The 21,562-nt window shown below is 37.4% G+C and overlaps 1 protein-coding gene across 1 annotated transcript in view; it reads left to right on the top strand.

Moving 5' to 3' along the window:
- The window catches only part of MARCHF5 (membrane associated ring-CH-type finger 5), a 53,179-nt gene that overhangs the window by 6,873 nt on the left and 24,744 nt on the right, over positions 1-21,562 (top strand). The window contains exon 2 of the mRNA XM_004749664.3: positions 13,210-13,412. Within this exon, the coding sequence (XP_004749721.1) occupies positions 13,210-13,412 (203 nt within the window). The remainder of the gene's footprint in view (positions 1-13,209; positions 13,413-21,562) is intronic.

Raw genomic sequence — 21,562 nt, 5'->3', positions numbered from 1 at the left:
CCTGAGTTGAAGGCAGCGGCTTAACCCACTGAGCCACCCAGGCGCCCTCCTGTGCTTTCTTTTTAAAGATTTTATTTATTTAGAGAGATCATGTGTGCATGCGTGTAGAGGAAGAGGGAGAGAAGGGACCCTCAAGCTGACTCCCTGCCGAGCACAGAGCACCATCTGGACCCTGATCCCAGAACCCTTAGATCATGTCCTGAGCTGAAACCAAGAATTAGATTGCTTAACTGACTGAGCCACTCAGACACCCTGATATCCTATGCTTTCTTTTCCTTATTTTTGTTTTAGGTGACTTCCTCCCTTTTAACACCTGGCTAATTCTTTTTTTTTTTTTTAAGATTTTATTTATTTATTTGACAGAGAGAGAGAGAGAGATCACAAGTAGGCAGAGAGGCAGGCAGAGAGAGAGGGGGAAGCAGGCTCACTGCTGAGCAGAGAGCTCAGTGTGGGGCTCGATCCCAGGACCCTGAGATCATGACCTGAGCCGAAGGCAGGGGCTTAACCCACTGAGCCACCTAGGTGCCCCAACATCTGGCTAATTCTTAACCAATCTTAAGAATTCAGCTCAGATGTCACCTTGAAGCATTACATAGCCCCTTTGGACAGAATGAGTTGCTCCCTTCCTATGTTTCCATAGAATCTTTATACATTTATCATAGTAAATCACACTGTATTATAATTTTATAAATGCACCTGTCCCATGTCTCAGAGTCTTTTGCACAAACTCATTACCACCACCACCATGCGCATTCACCTGGAAGTTCATTGAGAACAGAAACTGTTCCCTATTCCTTTTACCCACAAGAGCCTTGGAGTACATTGGAGACACTGTTGAATCTGTGCCTTTCTTTACATCCCTTATTACATATCAGTGCTTAGAATAATCTTGCAAAAACCATTTCAGACACAGAGTATGACTAGCACCAACTATCTTTTTAAAACTTTTCCTTTAAGAATGAGAACATAAATATCGGTTGCCCAGGACAAACTGATTTGTTCACTGTCCTCTGAACACAAAATGTTCTTTTTAGCATCTTGCCTTTCAAAGTTAAACCCATTCTTGACCCACTTCAGGTTCTGCCTCATTTACAAAACTTTTCTGGACATTTTAGGCAGAAATATTTTCCCCCTCTTCTCCAGACTTATGTAGCGATCCTTTACATGCCCTACATACATACATGACTCCTAACTCTTACATGATGAAAGTTTATAGGTTGATGAAAGATGGTAATATTTTTATGGAATAGACTGGAAGGAATGTAAATCTCTGGTGAAAGCTCCTTATGACTGCTTAAAAGTCCCTTAGCAAAAATGAAACAATTTCTTATACCAGTTCTAATGTCCTATGAAATAAATGGAAAATTTCTCGAATTCACTATACATATGGCAGCATGGTATAGTGAAAATGCCAGTGTTTTGGAATTGAGGCCTAGGTTGCATCTGTGCCTCTCTATGAGAAATTGGGCAGATCACTTAACCTTTTGGGCTTTTGTTTACTTATTTAAAATGGAAATAATTATGCTTGCAGAATTATGAAGATCAGAGACAAAGTATATATGGCATGAATATATGCTTGATTGCTTTCATTGTGGTGTATATCCCTTCAGTTTTACCCTTTGGTAATGTGTCATGATTGTGGTTATATCTTTGTGAGGAATCTAGATACTTTTTTTTTTTAAAGATTTCATTTATTTATTTGACAGGGAGAGAAATCACAAGTAGGCAGAGAGGAAGGCAGAGAGAGAGAAGGAAGCAGGCTCCCTGCTGAGCAGAGAGCCCGATGCGGGACTCGATCCCAGGACCCTGAAATCATGACCTGCATGGAAGGCAGAGGCTTAACCCACTGAGCCACCGAGGCGCCCAGAATCTAGATACTTTTAACTTCCATTCCACTTGGGTGAAGAGACATATAAAGGGATGAACAGACATAGAAAGGGATTTTTAGTTTTCTTCTGGTATAGTTCCTGTTCCAGAATACATGAGATGTGACACTTTTTTAATCCTGAGACAAAGCAAGCAGCATGCAGTTCTTTCCATTGCTAAATGGGGCCTTTTTTACATTAACCAGAGAATGGATCTCTAACGTATATCCTGAATTAAGGAGTGCTTGTTCTCTTTACTTAAAACAGTCCTGCAAATACATTGTTAAGGCGCCATATATAATACAACAGCAGTAATTTAGAGCTTGTTTCATTGTTCTCTCTCCTGCCTCCCGGATTTCTTCTACTCTGATGCACCCGTTTTCATCAAAGTGGTCTCTTAAGACAGGAGCCTACCATCTCCCCCGCCTTTCTAATAATCCAAATAGACACCTGTATTTGAATCTGTAAAGATAGATTTTACTGCCAGTTGTTTTATTAGATAGCCATACATATCTTATTTGGTAAATTTATGTGCTACTGAGAGACTATTTTATTGATAATTAAAGTTTCTTCCCCTTTAAAAAAATACTTTAAAAAAATAATCAGTGGATGACTCACAAATGAGCCCTATAAAATGAGGTTACATTTATCATCCATCCTTTTCTAACTGGTTTATAATATCTATATAGTATTTATGTAATAGGTTTATCTTAAAACCTGCTCCAACCATGTTGGTCTTCTTTTTTTTTTTTTTTTTTTTTTTTAATATTTTTATTTATTTGACAGACAGAGATCACAAGTAGGCAGAGAGGCAGGCAGAGAGAGAAGAGGAAGCAGGATCCCCGCTGAGCAGAGAGCCCGATGTGGGGCTCGATCCCAGGACCCTGGGATCATGACCTGAGCCGAAAGCAGAGGCTTTAACCCACTGAGCCACCCAGGCGCCCCCCATGTTGGTCTTCTTATTGGCCATGACCATATGCTCACTTCTGTCTCTAAGCTTGTTTATGCTGTTTTTCTTATTTAGAATACCCTTTTTATTCCCAGTTCACCTTGAATTCTCATTCTTTTTTCATGAAACATCTCAGCTCTTTCATCCTGTGTTTCTTACTGTCATCATCACATTTCTGTATTATGGTGTCTGACATATTTTCTTGGCACTTAGGGTATTCCTTGTGGCATCAGATAACAAATATACTTAGTTGATACTCAAGTTGATTTAAGAGGAGACATTAAGGCTATATATTTATGTTAAGGAATAAGTAATATTCTTTGGATTCATCTAGTTCTTTTTTCTTATCTTCATTTTATAGTAATAGTGGTTTGTTCCTTTAACTTCTGAGCCAGTTGTGATAATTCCCAGATTTCCATTTACTTTATAAAGTAATGTGCCCCATCTTGGCAGCTGGGAAGGTGTGGAAGTAAACAGTGTGTATATCAGCCAGCAGGAGGCATTTAGAGAAGCTAGTGAGGGGCACCTGGGTGGCTCAGTCAGTTAAGCATCTGCCTTTGGCTCAGGTCATGATCTTGGGGTCTTACTCACCAGGGAGTTTGCTTGTCTCTCTCCCTCTGGCCCTTCCCTCACAACACATGCTTGCTTTCTCCTCTCTCTCTCATAAATGGGTAAAACTTTAAAAAAAAGAAAAGAAAAGCTAGTAGAAAGAAAAGACAGTGGAAGAAAATGAATTGAGAGGACTTAAAGGAGTATCTTAAGCAATGGTGGTGGCCTGTTGAAAAATTTGGGGGGATGATTAGGAATCCAGGACTTTTTCAACTGAATAAGAGGGTGCCAGGCAGGATTGCTATATGTGAAAAAAAAAAAAATTTTTTTTTTTAAAGATTTTATTTATTTATTTGACAGACAGAGATCACAAGTAGGCAGAGAGGCAGGCAGGGAGAGAGAGGAGGAAGCAGGCTCCCTGCTGAGCAGAGAGCCCGATTCGGGGCTTGATCCACCTGAGCCAAAGGCAGAGGCTTTAACCCGCTGAGCCACCCAGGCACCCCTATATGTGCAAATTTAAGTAACAAAGTGTATCCATAAAATCTAGCTAGGCATAGATGTAAAGGTGACACCACCTTTCTCTTCTTTATCAGTGCCATTATTGCTATGTTCATTTGGTCAATTGGAAAGGTGCAGAGGGAGAGAGAGAAACTTCAGTAGGCTCCACACTCAGCACAGAGTGGGATCCCCCCAAACCCCCTCCCTCCCAGGGGCTTGCTGTCAAAACCTAGAGAACATGACCTGAGGTGAAATTAAGAGTCAGAAGCTTAACTGCTGCCAGGCAATTCTTAAGCAGTTTCATGATAACTTGTTTAATCCTTTACAGTAAGGGATCTTAACATTAAACCTTTTTTATGCAGAGAACTCTTTTGGCAGACTGTGGGTTCCTGTGGGTTCCTGCTCAGAATGTTTTGAAAGTATGAAACAAAATAATATAGTATCAGAAATGAAACCAGTTATGTTGAACTGTAGCAAATCGACATATTAAAAATCTGACGTAGTAATATGAGCTTTAACAGCTTAAAATACAAGCTCTGTTGGTTGGTCTGAGAACTAAATTTAAATTAGCAATGAGCTAAATGTTCTTTTGAGGGGCGCCTGGGTGGCTCAGTGGGTTAAGCCGCTGCCTTCGGCTCAGGTCATGATCTCAGGGTCCTGGGATCGAGTCCCGCATCGGGCTCTCTGCTCAGCAGGGAGCCTGCTTCCCCCCCCCCTTCTCTGCCTGCCTCTATGCCTACTTGTGATCTCTCTCTGTCAAATAAATAAACAAAATCTTTAAAAAAAAAAAAATAAAATAAAAATAAAAAATAAATGTTCTTTTGAGATATGCACATCTAGCTATAAAGTAATATGAAAATTTCTGGTCACTGTTGCTGTTTCTAGTTGCTGTACTGCTAGTATTACTCTGGTTTGCTTACATTTCATTGGAAGAAATTAAATTTTATTTAGAGGTTAGCAAAAACCATATGTAATTTCTTTCCCCATCCAAATTTGCCAAACTCCGTAAATTTTCATGGACCCCAGATTAAGAACCCCTGCTTTATAATACAAGAGATTCTGTCATTACACCTATAGTAAATGATGAGCAGGAATTTGAACTCCAGCAGTCTGGCTCCAAAGTCCAGGTTCTTGACTCAGAACATCCTGAAATCACGTAGTCTTTCCCCCAAATTTAGCTAGCTCTTTCCGGGGGGGGGGGGCTGCTTAAGCATTTTTATTTACTATTTAAATTAAAAACAAAATAATTTTAAAAGTTTACATTGAGTGTAAAATGGAATTTTATTTCTGTATTATGGTAAGTCGAGGAGATTTACAAAGGAAATAAAGAAGGAAAAAGGAAAGAAGGATGGCTAGAGCAGATTCTCCAACTTGAGGTATTGTGATCACTTATCAGCAGGTGGTCAAAAAATAAAATGTCAACAGTTCCTCAAAAAAATCAAAAATAGAAATACCAGATATAATCCATAGTGCCACTTCTGGTTGTATATACCTCAAAAAATTGAAAGCAGTATCTCAAAGAAATGTTTGTATACCCATGTTCATAGCAGCTAAATATGGAAGCAACCCAAGTATCTATTGACCAGTGAACAGATAAGCACAATGGAATATTATTCAGCTTTAAAAAGGAAGGATATTCTGCAATATGCTACAACTTGGATAAACCTTGAGGACAATATGCTAAGTGAAATAAGCCAGTCACAAGACAAATACTGGATGATTCCATCTATATGAGGTACTTAGAATAGTCAAAACCATAAAGACACTCTAATGGTGGTCAAGGGGAAGAGAGTAGGGAGTTGTTTTACAGGTACAGAATTTTAGTTTTATAAGATGAAAAGAGCTTAAAGATGGATGGATATGATGATTGCACAACACTGTGAATGTATTTTTTCTTAAGATTTTATTTATTTTGGGCGCCTGGGTGGCTCAGTGGTTAAGCCGCTGCCTTCGGCTCAGGTCATGATCTCAGGGTCCTGGGATCGAGTCCCGCATCGGGCTCTCTGCTCGGCAGGGAGCCTGCTTCCTCCTCTCTCTCTCTCTGCCTGCCTCTCTGCCTACTTGTGATTTCTCTCTGTCAAATAAATAAATAAATAAAATCTTTAAAAAAAAAAAAGATTTTATTTATTTGACAGAGAAAAGGAGAGAGAGCACAAGTAGGGGGAGTGGCAGAGGGAGAGGGAGAAACAGACTCCCTGTTGAGCAGAGAGCCCAATGAGGGACTTGATCCCAGGACCCTGAGATCATGACCTAAGCCGAAGGCAGATGTTTAGCCTACAGAGCCACCCAAGCACCTAAACATATCTAATGCCACTAAACTATACACTTAAAAATGGTTAAGATGTAAATTTTATATGTATTTTACCACACTAAAAAAGAAAAATAATTAAGCTTTTTTTGGGGGGAGAACAAAATTTTAAAATGTAATTTCAAGTCCTACTCCCAAAAGTTTCTGATTCTGTATGGTCTTCAGTAGGACCTGAGAATTTGCATTTCTAATAAGTTCTCAGATGACGTTTGTGCATCACATTGAGCAGATTGGAGGATGGAAGGGGGACCAGGGATCACTTAAAGAGAAACTTAGAGTTTGGTCAGAAATTATAACCTCTGGGGTGTCTGGGTGGCTCAGTGGATTAAAGCCTCTGCCTTCAGCTCAGGTCATGATCTCAGGGTCCTGGGATCGAGCCCCGCATCGGGCTCTCTGCTCTGCGGGGAGCCTGCTTCCTCTTCTCTCTCTGCCTGCCTCTCTGCCTACTTGTGATCTCTGTCTGTCAAATAAATAAGTAAAATCTTAAAAAAAAAAATTATAACTTCTTCTTGAGTATGGACTTTGAAACATTTTTAGCTTTGTTCTTTGAAATGGGAAACAGCCAGTTATTCTCACTTATTAGGATATTCAGAATACATCCCATAAATTACAACATTAAAATTATAGTAACCTGACGGGACGCCTGGGTGGCTCAGTTGGTTAAGCAGCTGCCTTCGGCTCAGGTCATGATCCCAGCGTCCTGGGATCAAGTACCACATCAGGCTCCTTGCTCAGCAGGGAGCCTGCTTCTCCCTCTGCCTCTGCCTGCCATTCTGTCTGTCTGTGCTTGCTCTCTCCCCCTCTTTCTCTCTGAGGGGGAGAATAAAATCTAAAAAAAAAAAAAATTATAAAATCTAAAAATTATTAATTATAAAATCTTTAAAAAAATTATAGTAACTTGAATTAAAGTGGAATTGTTATATTGACCCTAAAATGCAAATATTATGGCATCATCAGTAAAAATCTTTAATTTCAAAATGTTGGGGTTTATCTTTGTTGTTTGTTTTTATCTAAGAAAAGCTTGAAGACTCAAAGTACTTGCAGTGGGAATTAGGTTTATTTAAGACTTTTCTGTCCAAGTTCTAGTCAATAGGAAACAAAGCTGTTGACAAAAAAATACTGTGTGTACTTATAAAAGCTGTTCGGAGTTCACATCATATGATTGTTCTGGGGCTGTCTCTTATATCTAGTTTTTCACACTCGATCAAGTTTGGGTTGTACATGGTGGGGAATGTGCCCCAAACTGACTAAACTTGAAAAGTAAAAAAAAAAGAAACAAGTATAGGTTTATGTAAGTGAACAGTGCAGAAGTATATTTAGCTTTAAGCACAGCTTGATCCATGTCTCAAAACAATCAGTTTCTATCTTTCAGCTTCCTCTGGGTTCTTTAGGCTCCACATGGTGGTTCTCCTGGCAGTAATAGCCTTACACTTTCGTTTAGCTTCACACTTTTTCCTTCAAGCTCATTAGAAAAAAGAAAGTCTGTTTACCAGCTTTCCCAGCAAAAATTCCAAGATTCATTCTGGTAAAACCAGCTTCATGGGCCAAATCTTCAATCACTGTAATTTGGGGGTGGGATATGCCCTTAAACCAATCTAAGGATTACTTTTCCTGGAGCTGGGGATGGGGGAGGACTAACTGCCTAAACCACATACAGGACTGATATTAGAGGGAAGGGTGGTTTTTCCATAAAAAGCATGGGATACTGTTTGTTCTTAGAAGGGAAGAGAAATCGTGGTGTTCATTAAACCCCAAGTTTCTTCTCTGTCCTCCATTATGAGATCTTGAGAAACTGTAAACCCATCATTTCCAGTCACCTCTTTCTCTCTAAAAGGAGGGAAGTGGGGAATTAGGGAATAAATAGCCCAAATAGATGGCACCAACAGGGGAGTAGGGTATGGGGAAGGAAAGAGGGAGAGCATAATTATAAGGCCTTCTCAGCTGATGTCCCTGGTCATTCTCTCAGAAGTTTTTAAAAAATGAGGGAAGAAAGGATTCATAAACATATATATTTTGTTCCCTCCCCTGTTTTCCAGCCCTGAAGACTAGTAACTCTGTCTTATAGGCTCTTTGTCTAAAAATATTTATTTGACCATTTTATATACTTTAAATTACAAATTAATTTGCCATGTGCTTGGCCCTTTTATCAAAGACTAACGTTCTTTACATATTAGGTAGATTAAACTCATTTATCTAGTAAGGTTGTAACCAGTTAATAAATTCTTTAAAACTTAACATTTTCTGTACTGATACTTATATTAAAAAAAAAAAATAGCAGTTATTTCTAACTTAAACACATCCAGTAAATGTCTCTTTCATACGTTTTTTATAAGATTTTTATTTATTTTATTATTTATTTTGAGAGAGCGAGAGAGACAGATTGAGAGAGAGCATGAGAGGGAAGGTCAGAGGGAGAAGCAGACTCCCCAGAGAGCTGGGAGCCCGATGCGGGACTCGATCCCAGGACTCTGGGATGGTGACCTGAGCCGAAGGCAGTTGTTCAACCAACTGAGCCACCCAGGCACCCTCCTTCATACATTTTGCTTTCACCAACCTCTACTTTTTTTTTTTCCACCTGCCATTTTTCTTTTTCTTTATTTTAAAGAATTTATTTCATTATTAGAGAGGACCTGTGAGCCAGTGGGAGGAAGGGCAGAGGGGAGGGAGAGGGATAAGCAGAGTTGATGCTGAGCATGGAGCCCTACACAGGGCTCTATCTTACAACCCTAAGATCTCGACCTGCGCCCAAACCAGGAGTGGGATGCTTAACCGAATGAGCCACCCAGGTACCCCTCACCTGCCAGTTTTCTATACCAGCTGTTCTCAGATTTTACCTCAGGATCACCTTCACAGAAATCAAGGCACTCCTCCAGAGTTTGTGATTCACTAGCTCTGGGGTTGAATTAGAGAATTGCAGGATACCAACTGATGCTGAAGCTGCTGGTCCAGGAAACATTGTTTCAAGAATCTCTGTCATCAGGGGCGCCTGGGTGGCTCAGTGGGTTAAAGCCTCTGCTTTCGGCTCAGGTCATGATCCCAGGGTCCTGGGATCCAGCCCCACATCGGGCTCTCTGCTCTGCGGGGAGCCTGCTTCCTCCTCTCTCTCTGCCTGCCTCTCTGCCTACTTGTGATCTCTATCTGTCAAATAAATAAATAAAATCTTAAAAAAAATCTCTGTAATCACCTGCCCCTGACTCTGCTCATTTCTATCACTCCTCTCGGAAGCCTTCTCTAGTCTATCCAAATTGATCCCTCAAACTTCTTAAAATGGATATACCTATGGTAATTTCACTGGATCTTTAAATCTGTTATCTCCTAGATGTGGCCCTAATTAAGTTACAGGATTTTCCAAATAGATACAATGATCCATTTATTTTATTTGTGCAACAACATGGACCCAGTGAATAGTCAGTAAATGTTGCTGGCAACATGTGTACTATTAGAAAATTCTATTACATATTTATCATATCTAAACTGTAATTTTTAGATGAAGTAATTTGGTGTTGTCAGAAGTTTAATTTTTTTTTTAAAGATTTTATTTATTTATTTGACAGAGAGAAATCACAAGTAGATGGAGAGGCAGGCAGAGAGAGAGAGAGAGGGAAGCAGGCTCCCTGCTGAGCAGAGAGCCCGATGCGGGACTCGATCCCAGGACCCTGAGATCATGACCTGAGCCGAAGGCAGCGGCTTAACCCACTGAGCCACCCAGGCGCCCCAGAAGTTTAATATTTGATCTCAAATGACTGTCATCAGATTAACGTGTAATGATGAATAAAGAGAAAATGGATATGGTAAATTGGTGGATTTGAGAATATTGCTATCAATAAGGTTTCTTTTAATATTTCTTCTGTAAGATAATTTCAGTTAATCTGTAATGAGCGTTAGCTTCAAAACCCAAATTTGTAAACTGTATACTATCACTGTGAATCAAACAATGAAAGCAAGGTTATTTGTATTAGCCTTTTTTTTTTTTTTAAGATTTTATTTATTTGACAGAAATACAGTGAGAGAGGGAACACAAGCCATGGGAGAGGGAGAAGAGAAGCAGGCTTCCTGCTTAGCAGGGAGACTGATGGGGGCCTCAATCCTAGGACCCTGGGATCATGACCTGAGCAAAAGGGAGACACTTACGAACTGAGCCACCCAGGTGCCTTGTATTAGCACTTCTTATTGGACTTAACTCCTAGTAAGTTTCCATAAAAATCATATGGAAAATAAATAACCATTCAACTATCTTACCTGCCGTAGTTGTGAAATTAGAAGAAATACCTAAAATGCTTTAAATGTCAGTTGAGTACCTTCTAAAAAGTAAAACTATAAAAAGCGTTCAGGGGTATACTGATGTTACCTTTGAAATGCATCAAAAAAGAAAATGGATTGATGAAAGAATATGTAGTAAAGTACATACAAAGCAAAATGACAAGAATTACAGAATTTTAGATATTGAGAATACGGGTAGTCACTGAACATGCTTTCAGCTTTTTTTTTGAAAGTTTGAAATTTTTCATAATAAAATTTTGCAAAAAATAACCTTAATACTGACTAGAATTTATGGGGAATATAGTTTTACAAGTATTTGCATTAGATTGAAATATGAAACTGCCATTTACATAGGTTAAAAACAGACAAATACAGGCAATTTCATTTGGTTCAACCTAGTTAAAGTTATTCTGAGTAGATATATTTTTACAGTTAATTTTTTTCCTGATGACTAAAATTATCTTTATTCAGTTTACCTTAATACTGACTAGTAATGCTAACCTAGACGTACTTAGCTACATATGCTCATTGTTGAAATGAAAAACTTAGAACCTAGAAAGTGTCTAGGTATTCTGCTTATATATTGTTACCAAAACTATATATCTCATATCCCAGAGGTATACAAATACATTTACAAAATTACCTCATTTGTGGGTCACATATATACTAAGACTTAAGTTAACTAAGTCTGTTTGCTCTCTACTTTGCCAATTCAAGTTTTGTGGATATCTTCATAGATTATTTAGTTATATACCAGTCATACCATGGATGGTGATGATGGTTGCACAACAATATGAATGCACTTCATGCTACTGTACTACTCTTAAAAATGGTTAAAGTAGTAAATTTTAAGATTTAAAAGATGAAGAGGAGGAGGAGACACTTGGATAACCATAGGATAGTATGAGAGCCCAGACAGCTTGGCTGAGGTGGGTCAGAGTGCTAAAGAAACCTACCTACCTACCTACTTACCTACCTGCCTACCTACTGGCTTTACCTAAGTTATATGAAACCTGACTGAATTTGAAAGCTGAGTAATTCACAATTTTGGATGTTGTTACTATGAATTCAGTTAAGCTTTTTTCCCTGTTCTGATGGGAAAATCTTAGTTGAAACACACAATTAAAATTTATGTTGTTCGGGGCGCCTGGGTGGCTTTAAGCCTCTGGGTTAAGTGGGTTAAGCCGCTGCCTTCGGCTCAGGTCATGATCTCAGGGTCCTGGGATCGAGTCCTGCATCGGGCTCTCTGCTCAGCAGGGAACCTGTTCCCTCTCTCTCTCTCTGCCTGCCTCTCCGTCTACTTGTGATTTCTGTCAAATAAATAAATAAAATCTTTTAAAAAAAAATTTATGTTGTTCTACGAGGACTGGAGACTTCGAGTATCTATAGTACCTGATTATATAGTCTTACCCATTGAGCATAGTTAAGCTGGTTGTTCTGACAGAAGCCACTTATCTAATTAAATGAAAAATACACAGTAGGTAGCAGGCTTTAATTAGCAGTTTCCAGTTGTACAAACTTTAATAGAGGGGAGAGTGAATGGTCTCACTGAGTTAAATTGGATTTGCCCTAGTGGAGATTAGTGTCATACCTTTTGTCACTTGGGAGAAAAAAATAAAGAATTGGAACCTAATCCCACAAGAACAATTTAGACTTCATGAGGCACTTTTTTTTTTTTTCTTTTAGGGTTTCCTGGGTGGCTCAGGACTTGATTTCATCTTAGGTCGTGATCTCAGGGTTGTGGGATCAAGTCCCTTATCGGGATCTGTGCTCAGTAGGGAGTCTGCTGGAGATTCCCTTTCTCTGGGAGGGGGAAGGAGAATGAGTGTGTGTACAGGTGGGAGGGAGGTGGAAAGAGGAAGAGGGAAAGCATCTTAAGCAAACTTCCCACTGAGCACTGAGCCAAATCAAGAGTTAGATGGTTAACCAACTGAACCATCCAGGTGTCCCTATGAAGTACTCTTAAAAGCAAAATGGGAAATGTTTTAAAATTAACCATCTCAATAGAATTTTAATATAAGCAGTGAAGATTTTTAATATAAGAGTTGAGACTTCTAGATTTCAAATATAATACAATTCCACAGAAAAGGATAACCACTCATACCTGTAATGGAAACATTCAGGCCCAAATGTACCATAGCACTACACTAAAATAGTTGATCCTGATGTCTTCATTCCTTCCCTTTGTGCTCTTTTCAAAAACTTAATAATCTTTCTCTCTTCTCATAATTACTCTTTACCAGAAAGAGAAATGTTTTTTTTTCCTCAGTTGAAAATGGAATGAGACCATAGTGAAATTATTTGTGTGGTTGAAAATGGAATGAGACCATAGTGAAATTATTTGTGTAATACTTGAGTTTTCCACATTGAAGAGGTTAAGAGGTTAATGCATTGAAATGGGGAAAATTCTGAATTTCACATATTCCTATGCTTACCATTCCTCAAAGAATGATTAGGTCTTATAAAACAAAAGCTGCTTGAGTGTTGTCATTTTGGGCTCTGATTCATAAGAGAGTGAAGAATTATTAGAAAGATGGAGGAAATTACATAAAAGCAAAATTCAGAAAACAATAGATTCTTCAGAAGAATACCAGAAAAAGCAGAAAAAGAAGAAACTGCTCTATTGGAAATGTATTGATTGTTTTGCCTCCTTGGTATTTAAATGTAAAGTAGAGTTTCTATAATATAAAATAGTAGGCTCATCCCATTAAGTTAGAGCTACAGTGGAAAGAAGACTGGGGTCTTAAAAGTAACATCATTATTTCTCTTTTAATTTACAGAAGTTGCTGGGTGTGTTTTGCCACTGATGAAGACGATAGAACAGCTGAATGGGTGAGACCATGCAGGTGCAGAGGATCTACAAAATGGGTTCACCAGGCTTGTCTGCAGCGCTGGGTAGATGAAAAACAAAGAGGAAACAGTACAGCCAGAGTGGCATGTCCTCAGTGCAATGCTGAATACTTAATAGTTTTTCCAAAGTTGGGTAAGCACCTTAAAAACAACAGATATATGTGATTTTACGTAACTATGGTCTCAGATTTATTTTAAAGTGACCCATCTGTTTGCTTCTTTGTAAATTTCTCTTTTTCTGTTTTCTCTCTAATTGTTATTTTTTTAACAGTTTACATTATCTTTAATATATCCTCAAATCCACCCATTTGTGTGTTAAATGTTTTTATTTTGGTTGAGTGGCTAAGAAACTTGGACATCTGATTCAGTGGATAAAATCAAAAAACAAAGCTATAATAAAAAAGCTGACCAAAAGAGCCTTATTCTGTGGCAACCATTGATGTAGGAGAAAGAAAACAACAATGTGTTCTTCTGATATTTATTCTTAATTCTTCTATTAAGGAATAAAAGTAGGAAAGTTAAAGACTTAATAGTATTAATCTCATCTTTGGAATCGAATTTATGTGGTTGTCCTTCATGAAAACTGCTTTCTTCTTTCAGCAACTTGGCAGGCAAGGAATAACCAAAGATCTTTTAGAATGGGGCTAGCATTAAAAAAAAGTAGAGCACACTGTTTAAAGGAAGCTGTAACTAAGAATGATACTTAGTTACCGTGTTCTATTATAGCCATGTGATTATGAACTGGTGTCTGTTTGGTGTTTATGCCATACCAGTTGTTAAACATTTTTAATGCCACCCTTGACTATAATCAAGAGATCTTTGAAGGCACTTTGGTTTCTGGGAAGGTCAAAGAATGACTTTCATAGGGAAGAGAGTTCAAGGAGAAATTTGAAATAATTATTAGATGTATGTTTTCTAGGTGCTATACTGAAATGAGCCCTCTTTAAAAAAAAAAAAGCTACATAAATGCAGATAATGAAGTGCTTTTCTAATGTGAGACAGTTAATAATAAGGGCAAACGAAATTTCCTTTGTTGTCCATATTTCTCTAGCATAATTCATAAGGAATATGAAAGAAGAAATAATAGCTTCTTAGGAAAGTAGAGAAAGTACTATTTCTCAAATATTTAGAATTTGTGGACCACATGATGGGTCTTCATGTACACCACGGATTTTAGATAAAGACAAAGTAATCCAAAAGTTGACCCTTGAACAACATAGTGGTTAGGGACACTGATGACTCCCCCACCCGCCCACACAGTTAAAATTTCACCTACAGCGGGTTGCCTGGATGGCTCAGTTAATCATCTGACTCTTGATTTCCACTCAAGTCATCCTCTCAGGGTTGTGAAATTGAGCCCTTTGTCTGCTCCATGCTGAGCAGGGAGCCTTTTTGAGATTCTCTCCACCCTCTGCCCCTCCCCACTTGTGTGGGCTCACTGTCTCTTAAAAAATAAAAATATTAAAAATTCACCTATAGTTTTTGACCCCCCTAAAACTTATCTACTAATAGCCTTACCACTAATATAAATGTTGATTCATATATAGTTTATATATTATATTATGATCTACTGTATTCTTACAATAAGGTAAGCTAGAAAAATGAAAATGTTAAAATCATAAGAGAGGGGCCCCTGGGTGGCTGTGGCTCAGTCAATTAAGTGTCTGCCTTTGGCTCAAGTCATGATCTCAGGGTCCTGGGATTGAGCCCCACATCAGGCTCCCTATTCGGTAGGGATTCTGCTTCTTCCTCTCCCTCTCTCCCCTGCTCCTGCTCTTGCTCATGCTCTCTCTCCCTCTCAAGTATAATAAAATCTTTTTTAAAAATCATAAGAGAAAATACATTTACAGCTCTGTACTGATTTTTTTTTAAAGATTTTATTTATTCATTTATTTGTCAGAGAGAGAGCAAGCGAGTGCACAAGCAGGCAGAGTGGCAGGCAGAGGCTGAGAGAGAAGCAGGCTCCCTGCCAAGCAAGGAGCCTGATGCGGGACTCGATGCCAGGACCGTGGGATCATGACCTGAGCTGAAGGCAGTGGCTTAACCGACTGAGCCACCCAGGCATCCCAATAGTACGATACTGATTTTATTTTTTAAAAAATCCACATATAAGTAGAGCCACACAGATCAAACCATGTTGTCGAAGAGTCAACTATAATATTAAAGCAGTATTCTAAAATAATTTAAACATGAGGAAAAGCAATTACTGCTGCTTTCTTTCACCACACTGATACCTAGCTCATTAAAGTCAAAGGTTTCCTATTTAACTGCTTCTTTTCCTACCGTTTAATTCCACTGATAATTCAACTTTTCAGCTGTAGGTTTTTGAGAATAGCAGCAAGTACAAGATGATTAGACATTTTATATGTTTAAATGGATGCATACAGAAATTACTGCAAGAATTCTCACTGAAAATTACATACATTGTTAGATGAGGCACTGAGTTGACAAATGAATTGCACTCAACAGTGAAGCTGAATATTTCATTTTGGAAGATGGCAGTGGATAAATCTGTCCTTTTGGTTTTCAGTTCTAGGAAATAAATTTTTAGGTTTAGTGTGGTATTATGATTTTTAGATATACCTAATACTAAGACATTGGGGTTTTTGTTTTTGTTTTTAGCAAGGGAAGAAAATGGGTTGGTGTTGAAAAGGTCAGACTATTTGGTTAAGCCATTTATATCATGATTTGGTCTTTATATTTTATCTTTTTTTTTTTTAAGATTTTATTCATTTTAGAGAATGTGCATGTGCTTGTGAGCAGGGAGGAGGGACAGAGGGAGGAGGGAGAGAATCTTAGGCAGACTCCACACCCATCATGGAGCCCGACACAGGGCTCTATCTTACAAACCTGAGATCATGACCTGAGCCGAAATGAAGATTCAGATACTTAACCAACTGAGCCTCGTAGGCATCCCTTCCAGGCAGTTTTTAAACACTGACTCAAGAACACAAAACTTATTGTCAAATGCCAGCTGTTGTCTGTAGATGAAACCATGTGTGAGTTAGCTTTCAGGTACTATACTCTTTCTTACAACACAAATGGCTAGTGCTCTTGGCCCTGATCCCAGTATACCTTTTCAAATCAATTTCAAAAGTAATTGTTGGTTAAAAGGAAATCCCTTCTCTAAAGCATGGTTTCACTGATGATCAGTTAAAAGTTGCATGTATTTCTTGATTTACATATTATGTAAATGCCAAGAGTTGATTCATACTCCTTAGACATAGGATGTACTGCGATGTCATTTGATGATAGACTTTTGCCAGCAGATTGTTCTCTTTTAGCATATTCATGATTAATTTTGCACTGGCCATTTATACCTGTTTTTTTAAAAATAAGTTGAAGCTTCTTTGACTCAGTTTTTAATCTTTGTTTTCAGACAAAATTCATAATTCGGGCTTTGATTGCAGGCTGGAGTGGTTGAAAATTTTGTGAACGCTTCAGTGGCTTGTCCCTGTTTTATAAAATTTCAGTCCCTGTTTAATAATGTGTTACAGTACAGTAGGAACAAGGAGGTGCAAACTAATCCTAATTCACTGGTCACAGCCCATTTCTAGATCACACTATTTTCACTCTGATACACCATTTATCATTTAAGACATTCTGAATTAAAAGTGTTCCTAGAACTTTCAGTCTTCAGTGAACATTTGAAGCATTGATTATCTTTCTTAAGTTTAGGATTTAACACATGATAGTATTAACAAAATATGTGTTTAACCAATGTAAACAACTCACATGATGTGAAGGTTTATTGGCTGAAACAGAGTCCCCTGTTAACTATTCTTGTAGAGTTATGTGTGACCCTGGAAACATAACAATTAACTTAAAAGGATTTTCTGGAAATTCATTATTTTACTTTTCAAATTTGGGAGATGTTTGTGATCAAAATTTTTATTACGCTTTCATCAAATTGTTTGTATAGAGCAGTTACTAGATTGCCAGGGACTACCTTTGGTCTCCAGACAGCACATGAGAGACACTGGCTAAACAAAGGAATACAAGATAAGAGCATATCCAGAGAGGAAGAGGTGATGGTTAACATTCAGTGGGATGATCTCTGTGTAGCAAATATTTTAAGTTTTACATGGATTTAAACTCAGTCTGGTTTAGTAGCTGCCAAATCTGAGTCTTTTCTAGTACTTAATAGGGTCAGAACGGAGGGGTGGTGTGTGTTAATTATTGATAGGGAATATATTGTGCTCAGTTAGGAAAAACTTAGTGGACTCTTCAGATTTTCATTCTTCTCACTTTGTCACCCATCTTAGTGTTTGTTTTCTTCTTTCTGCTAGTGAGTTAGGCCAGTTGCATGTATGCAACTAATTAAAAAACTCAGTGTCCTCTAAGGACCAGCAGCATTGGAATCATCTGAGAACTGTTAGGAATGAAAAACTTTAACCCCTCCTCCCATCCCCTGTTTAAATCAAAATCTGTATTTTTGTGAGATCATCAGATAAGTTATATACATGTTAAATTTAAGAAGCATTGCTTTAAAACATGAAGAGAATACCATCTGGAAAACATATGTCTTTTATTAAAAATAAAGCATTTTCATGAAGTTTAAGATCAGGTAGTAGCCTTGGTTAACCAAACGGAAGAATTCAAAGGAGAAAGTCTCAAGGACAGAGTTCTTGATTCCCAAGAGTAGCAGGGACTGATTCCCATTAGCTTTTTTTTCTTTAATTTCTTTCAGCCATATTTTGTAGTTTTCAATGTGTAGGTCTTTTGCTTTGTTAAATTTATTCCTAAGTATTTCACTTTTTTTCTACTTTTTGTAAATGGATTTTTTTCATAATTTTATTTTTAGATTGCTTTATTGTGAGTATATACTACACAATTGATTTTTGTATTTTTTTTACTTTATTTTTATTTTTTTTTAATTTTAATTTTTTATTTTTTATAAACATATATTTTTATCCCCAGGGGTATTATCATGTCCTGAAACTATGCTGAACTCTTTTAATGGTTCTGATAGTTTTTAAGGATTTTCTATATACAGGATCATGTTATCTGTCAATGTAGTTTTACTTCCTCTTTCCTGGTCTTGACGCTTTTATTTCATTCTCTTGCCTAATTGCTCTGGCTGTAACCACCAGTCCATCAATGAAAGTAGTTAAGACAGACATCCTTGTCTTTTTTTTTTTTTTAAGATTTTATTTATTTATTTGACAGAGAGAGATCACAGTAGACAGAGAGGCAGGCAGAGAGAGAGAGAGAGAGAGGGAAGCAGGCTCCCTGCTGAGCAGAGAGCCCGATGCGGGACTCGATCCCAGGACCCTGAGATCATGACCTGAGCCGAAGGCAGTGGCTTAACCCACTGAGCCACCCAGGTGCCCTCCTTGTCTTATTTTTAATCTTAGGAGAAAAACTGTCATTTGCTATTATGTTATCTCTGAGTTTTTGATATGGCTTTTATCAAGTTGAGAATGTTTCCTTTGTTACTCTTTTGTTGAGTGTTTTTACATACAAGAATAAATACTTTTTCTCAATCTATTGAGATGATCATGTGGTTTTTGTTCATTATTATGGTGTGTTACACTGATTTTCATATGTTAAACCAACTTTACATTCATGGGACACATTCCATTTAACCATGGTATTTAATACATTTTAGATGTTGCTAGATTTGGTTTGCTAGTACTTTGTTGAGGATTTTTCTGTCGGTAGTCATAATGGATATTGGCCAGTGGTTTTCTTGTGATTTCTTTCACTGGTTTTGGTAATAACTGGCCTCATAAATTGAGTTGGGAAGTGATCTGTCTTCTTTTTTTTTTTCGGAAAGAGTTTGTAAATGATTGGTTGTTAATTCTTTAAATGTTTGGTGGCATTGAAGCTGTATGGTCCTGGTATTATAGGAAATTTTTGGAGTAATTATTCAGTCTTTTTACTTGTTATAAAGGTCTGTTCAGATTTTCTGTTACTTCTTGAGTCAGTTTCAGTAGTTTGTGTCTTTTCACAAATTTGCTGATTTCATCTAGATTATCTAATTTGCTGGCCTATGATTGTAGTAGTCCCTTATAATCCTTTTTATTCCTATATAGTTAGTATTAATTTGCCCACTTTCATTCATAATTTTAGTAATTTGAATCTTTTTTTTTCTTTTTTCTTGGTCAGTCTAGCTAAAGGTTTATCAGTTTTGATCTTTTTAAAGACCCAAATTTTGGCTTCATTGATTTTTTTTCTTCATTTTTCCATTTTATATTTCATTTATTTCCACACTAGTCTTTATTATTTCCTTCTTTCTGCTTGGTTTGGATTTAGTTTGCTTTTCTTTTCTAGTTTCCTAAGGTAGAAGGTTAGGTTATTGGTTTGAGTTTTTGTTTTTTTTAGTAGACTTTTAAAAAATATATTTTATTAATTTATGACAGAGAGATAGCAAGAGAGGGAACACAGCATGGGAGAGCTGAAGACAGAGAAGCAGTCTCAGGGAGCCTGATATGGGGCTCAATCCCAGGTCACTGGGATCATGACCTGAGCTGAAGGCAGACGCTTAACAACTGAGCCACCCAGGTGCCCAAGTTTTAGTTTTTAGAGCAGTTTTAGGTTCACAGCAAAATTGAGAGGAAGGTACAGAAATAGCCTGTATAGTCCCTGCTTAATCATATGCATAGCCTTCTCCATTATCAACATCCTTCACTAAAGTGATAGATTTGTCATAATTGATGAACTTATGGTGACACGTCATTATCATCCAAAGTCCGTAGTTTACATTAGGATTCAGTCATTGGTTGTATATTCTATGGATATAGACAAATGTATAACGACATAATCCACCATTATAGTATAACACATAGTATTTTTATTCCACTGAAAATCCTCTGCGCTCCACATATTCATCCCTATGAATGACCTGTCAACCTAACCCTTCCTAACCCCTGTCAACCACTGATCTTTGTACTACCTAACCCCTGTCAACCACTTTGTACTATCTTTGTACTATCTCCATATTTTTGCCTTTTTCAGAATGCTATATAATTGTAATTATACAAAATGCAGTGTTTTCAGATTGGGGCTTTTTTCACTTAGTAATATATGTATGTATATAAAATATTTATAGAATTTCTCCATGTCTTTCATGCCTTGATAGTTCATTTCATTTTAACACTGAGGAATCTTCCACTCTCTGGATATACACAGTTTATTTATCCATTCACCTTCTAAAGGACATCTTCTTTCCAAGTTTTTGTGTAGACATGGATTTTCATTTTTTTTTTAGGTAAATACCAAGGAGCATAATTGCTAGATCATGTGGTAAGAGTATGTTTAGTTTTATAAGAAACTGCCAAACTGTCTTTCAAAGTGGCTGAAATTTTGCCTTCCCACAGCAATGAATTCATCTTCTGCATCCTTGTCAGCATTTGGTGTGGTCAGTGTTTTGGATTTTAGCTATTCTAATAGAGGTTTTCGTGATATCTCATTGTTTCAATTGACAGTTCCCTAATGGCAAATGTAGAGCATCTTTTCATGTGTTTATTTGTAATTTGATGTCTTTGGTGAAGTGTCTGTTAGATCTTTTGATAATTTTAAAAATCAGATTGTTTTCTTACTGTTGAGTTTTAAGTGTTCTGTATATTGTGGATCAAATTCCTTTAACAGATTGTCTTTTGCAAATGTTTGTTCTCAGTCTGTAAGTTGTCTTTTCATTCTCTTGCTCATCTTTTTTAATGAAGTCACTTACTTCATTCTTCTAAACGCTGCTGGGATTTCTTTCACCTGTTAATTTAGAAGTGTGTTTAATTTTCACATACTTGTAGATTTGCCAGATGTCCTTCTGTTACTGATTCCTAATTTTATTCCATTGTGATCCAAGACCATACTTTGATTTCTATCTTTTTAAATGTATTAAGGCTTGTTTTGTGGCCTAACATGGTTTAGTCTGACAAATGTTCTACATACACTTGAGAAAAATGAGTATTCTGTAAATATCTAGTTGGTTTATAGTGTTTTCAAACCTTCTCTATTTCCTTGTTGATCTTTTACCTATCCTTCATTGAAAGTACAATATTGAAGTCTCCAAATATTGTTGAATTGTCTGTTTCTCCAGTTCTGTCCATTTTTGCTTCATTTATGGGCTTTATTGTTAGCTGCATATGTGTTCTTAATTGCTAATTAAGCAGTTCTTAATTGTTCTTAATTGCAATTAAGGTCATCCTTTTTGCCATTATAAAATGCCTTTTTAAAAAAAACAAAACAATTTTATTTATTTATTTGAGAGAGAGAGCATGAGTGGGGAGCAGAGGGAGAGGGAGAAGCAGACTCTCTGCTGAGGCAGGGAGCCTGACGTGG

The sequence above is a fragment of the Mustela putorius genome, unplaced genomic scaffold (assembly GCF_011764305.1).
Source record: "Mustela putorius furo isolate JIRA1106 unplaced genomic scaffold, ASM1176430v1.1 tig00003909_pilon_pilon_pilon, whole genome shotgun sequence".
Lineage (NCBI taxonomy): Eukaryota > Metazoa > Chordata > Mammalia > Carnivora > Mustelidae > Mustela > Mustela putorius.
The sequence above is the reverse complement of the archived record's forward strand: the minus strand, read 5'-3'. Positions and strand labels throughout refer to the sequence as shown.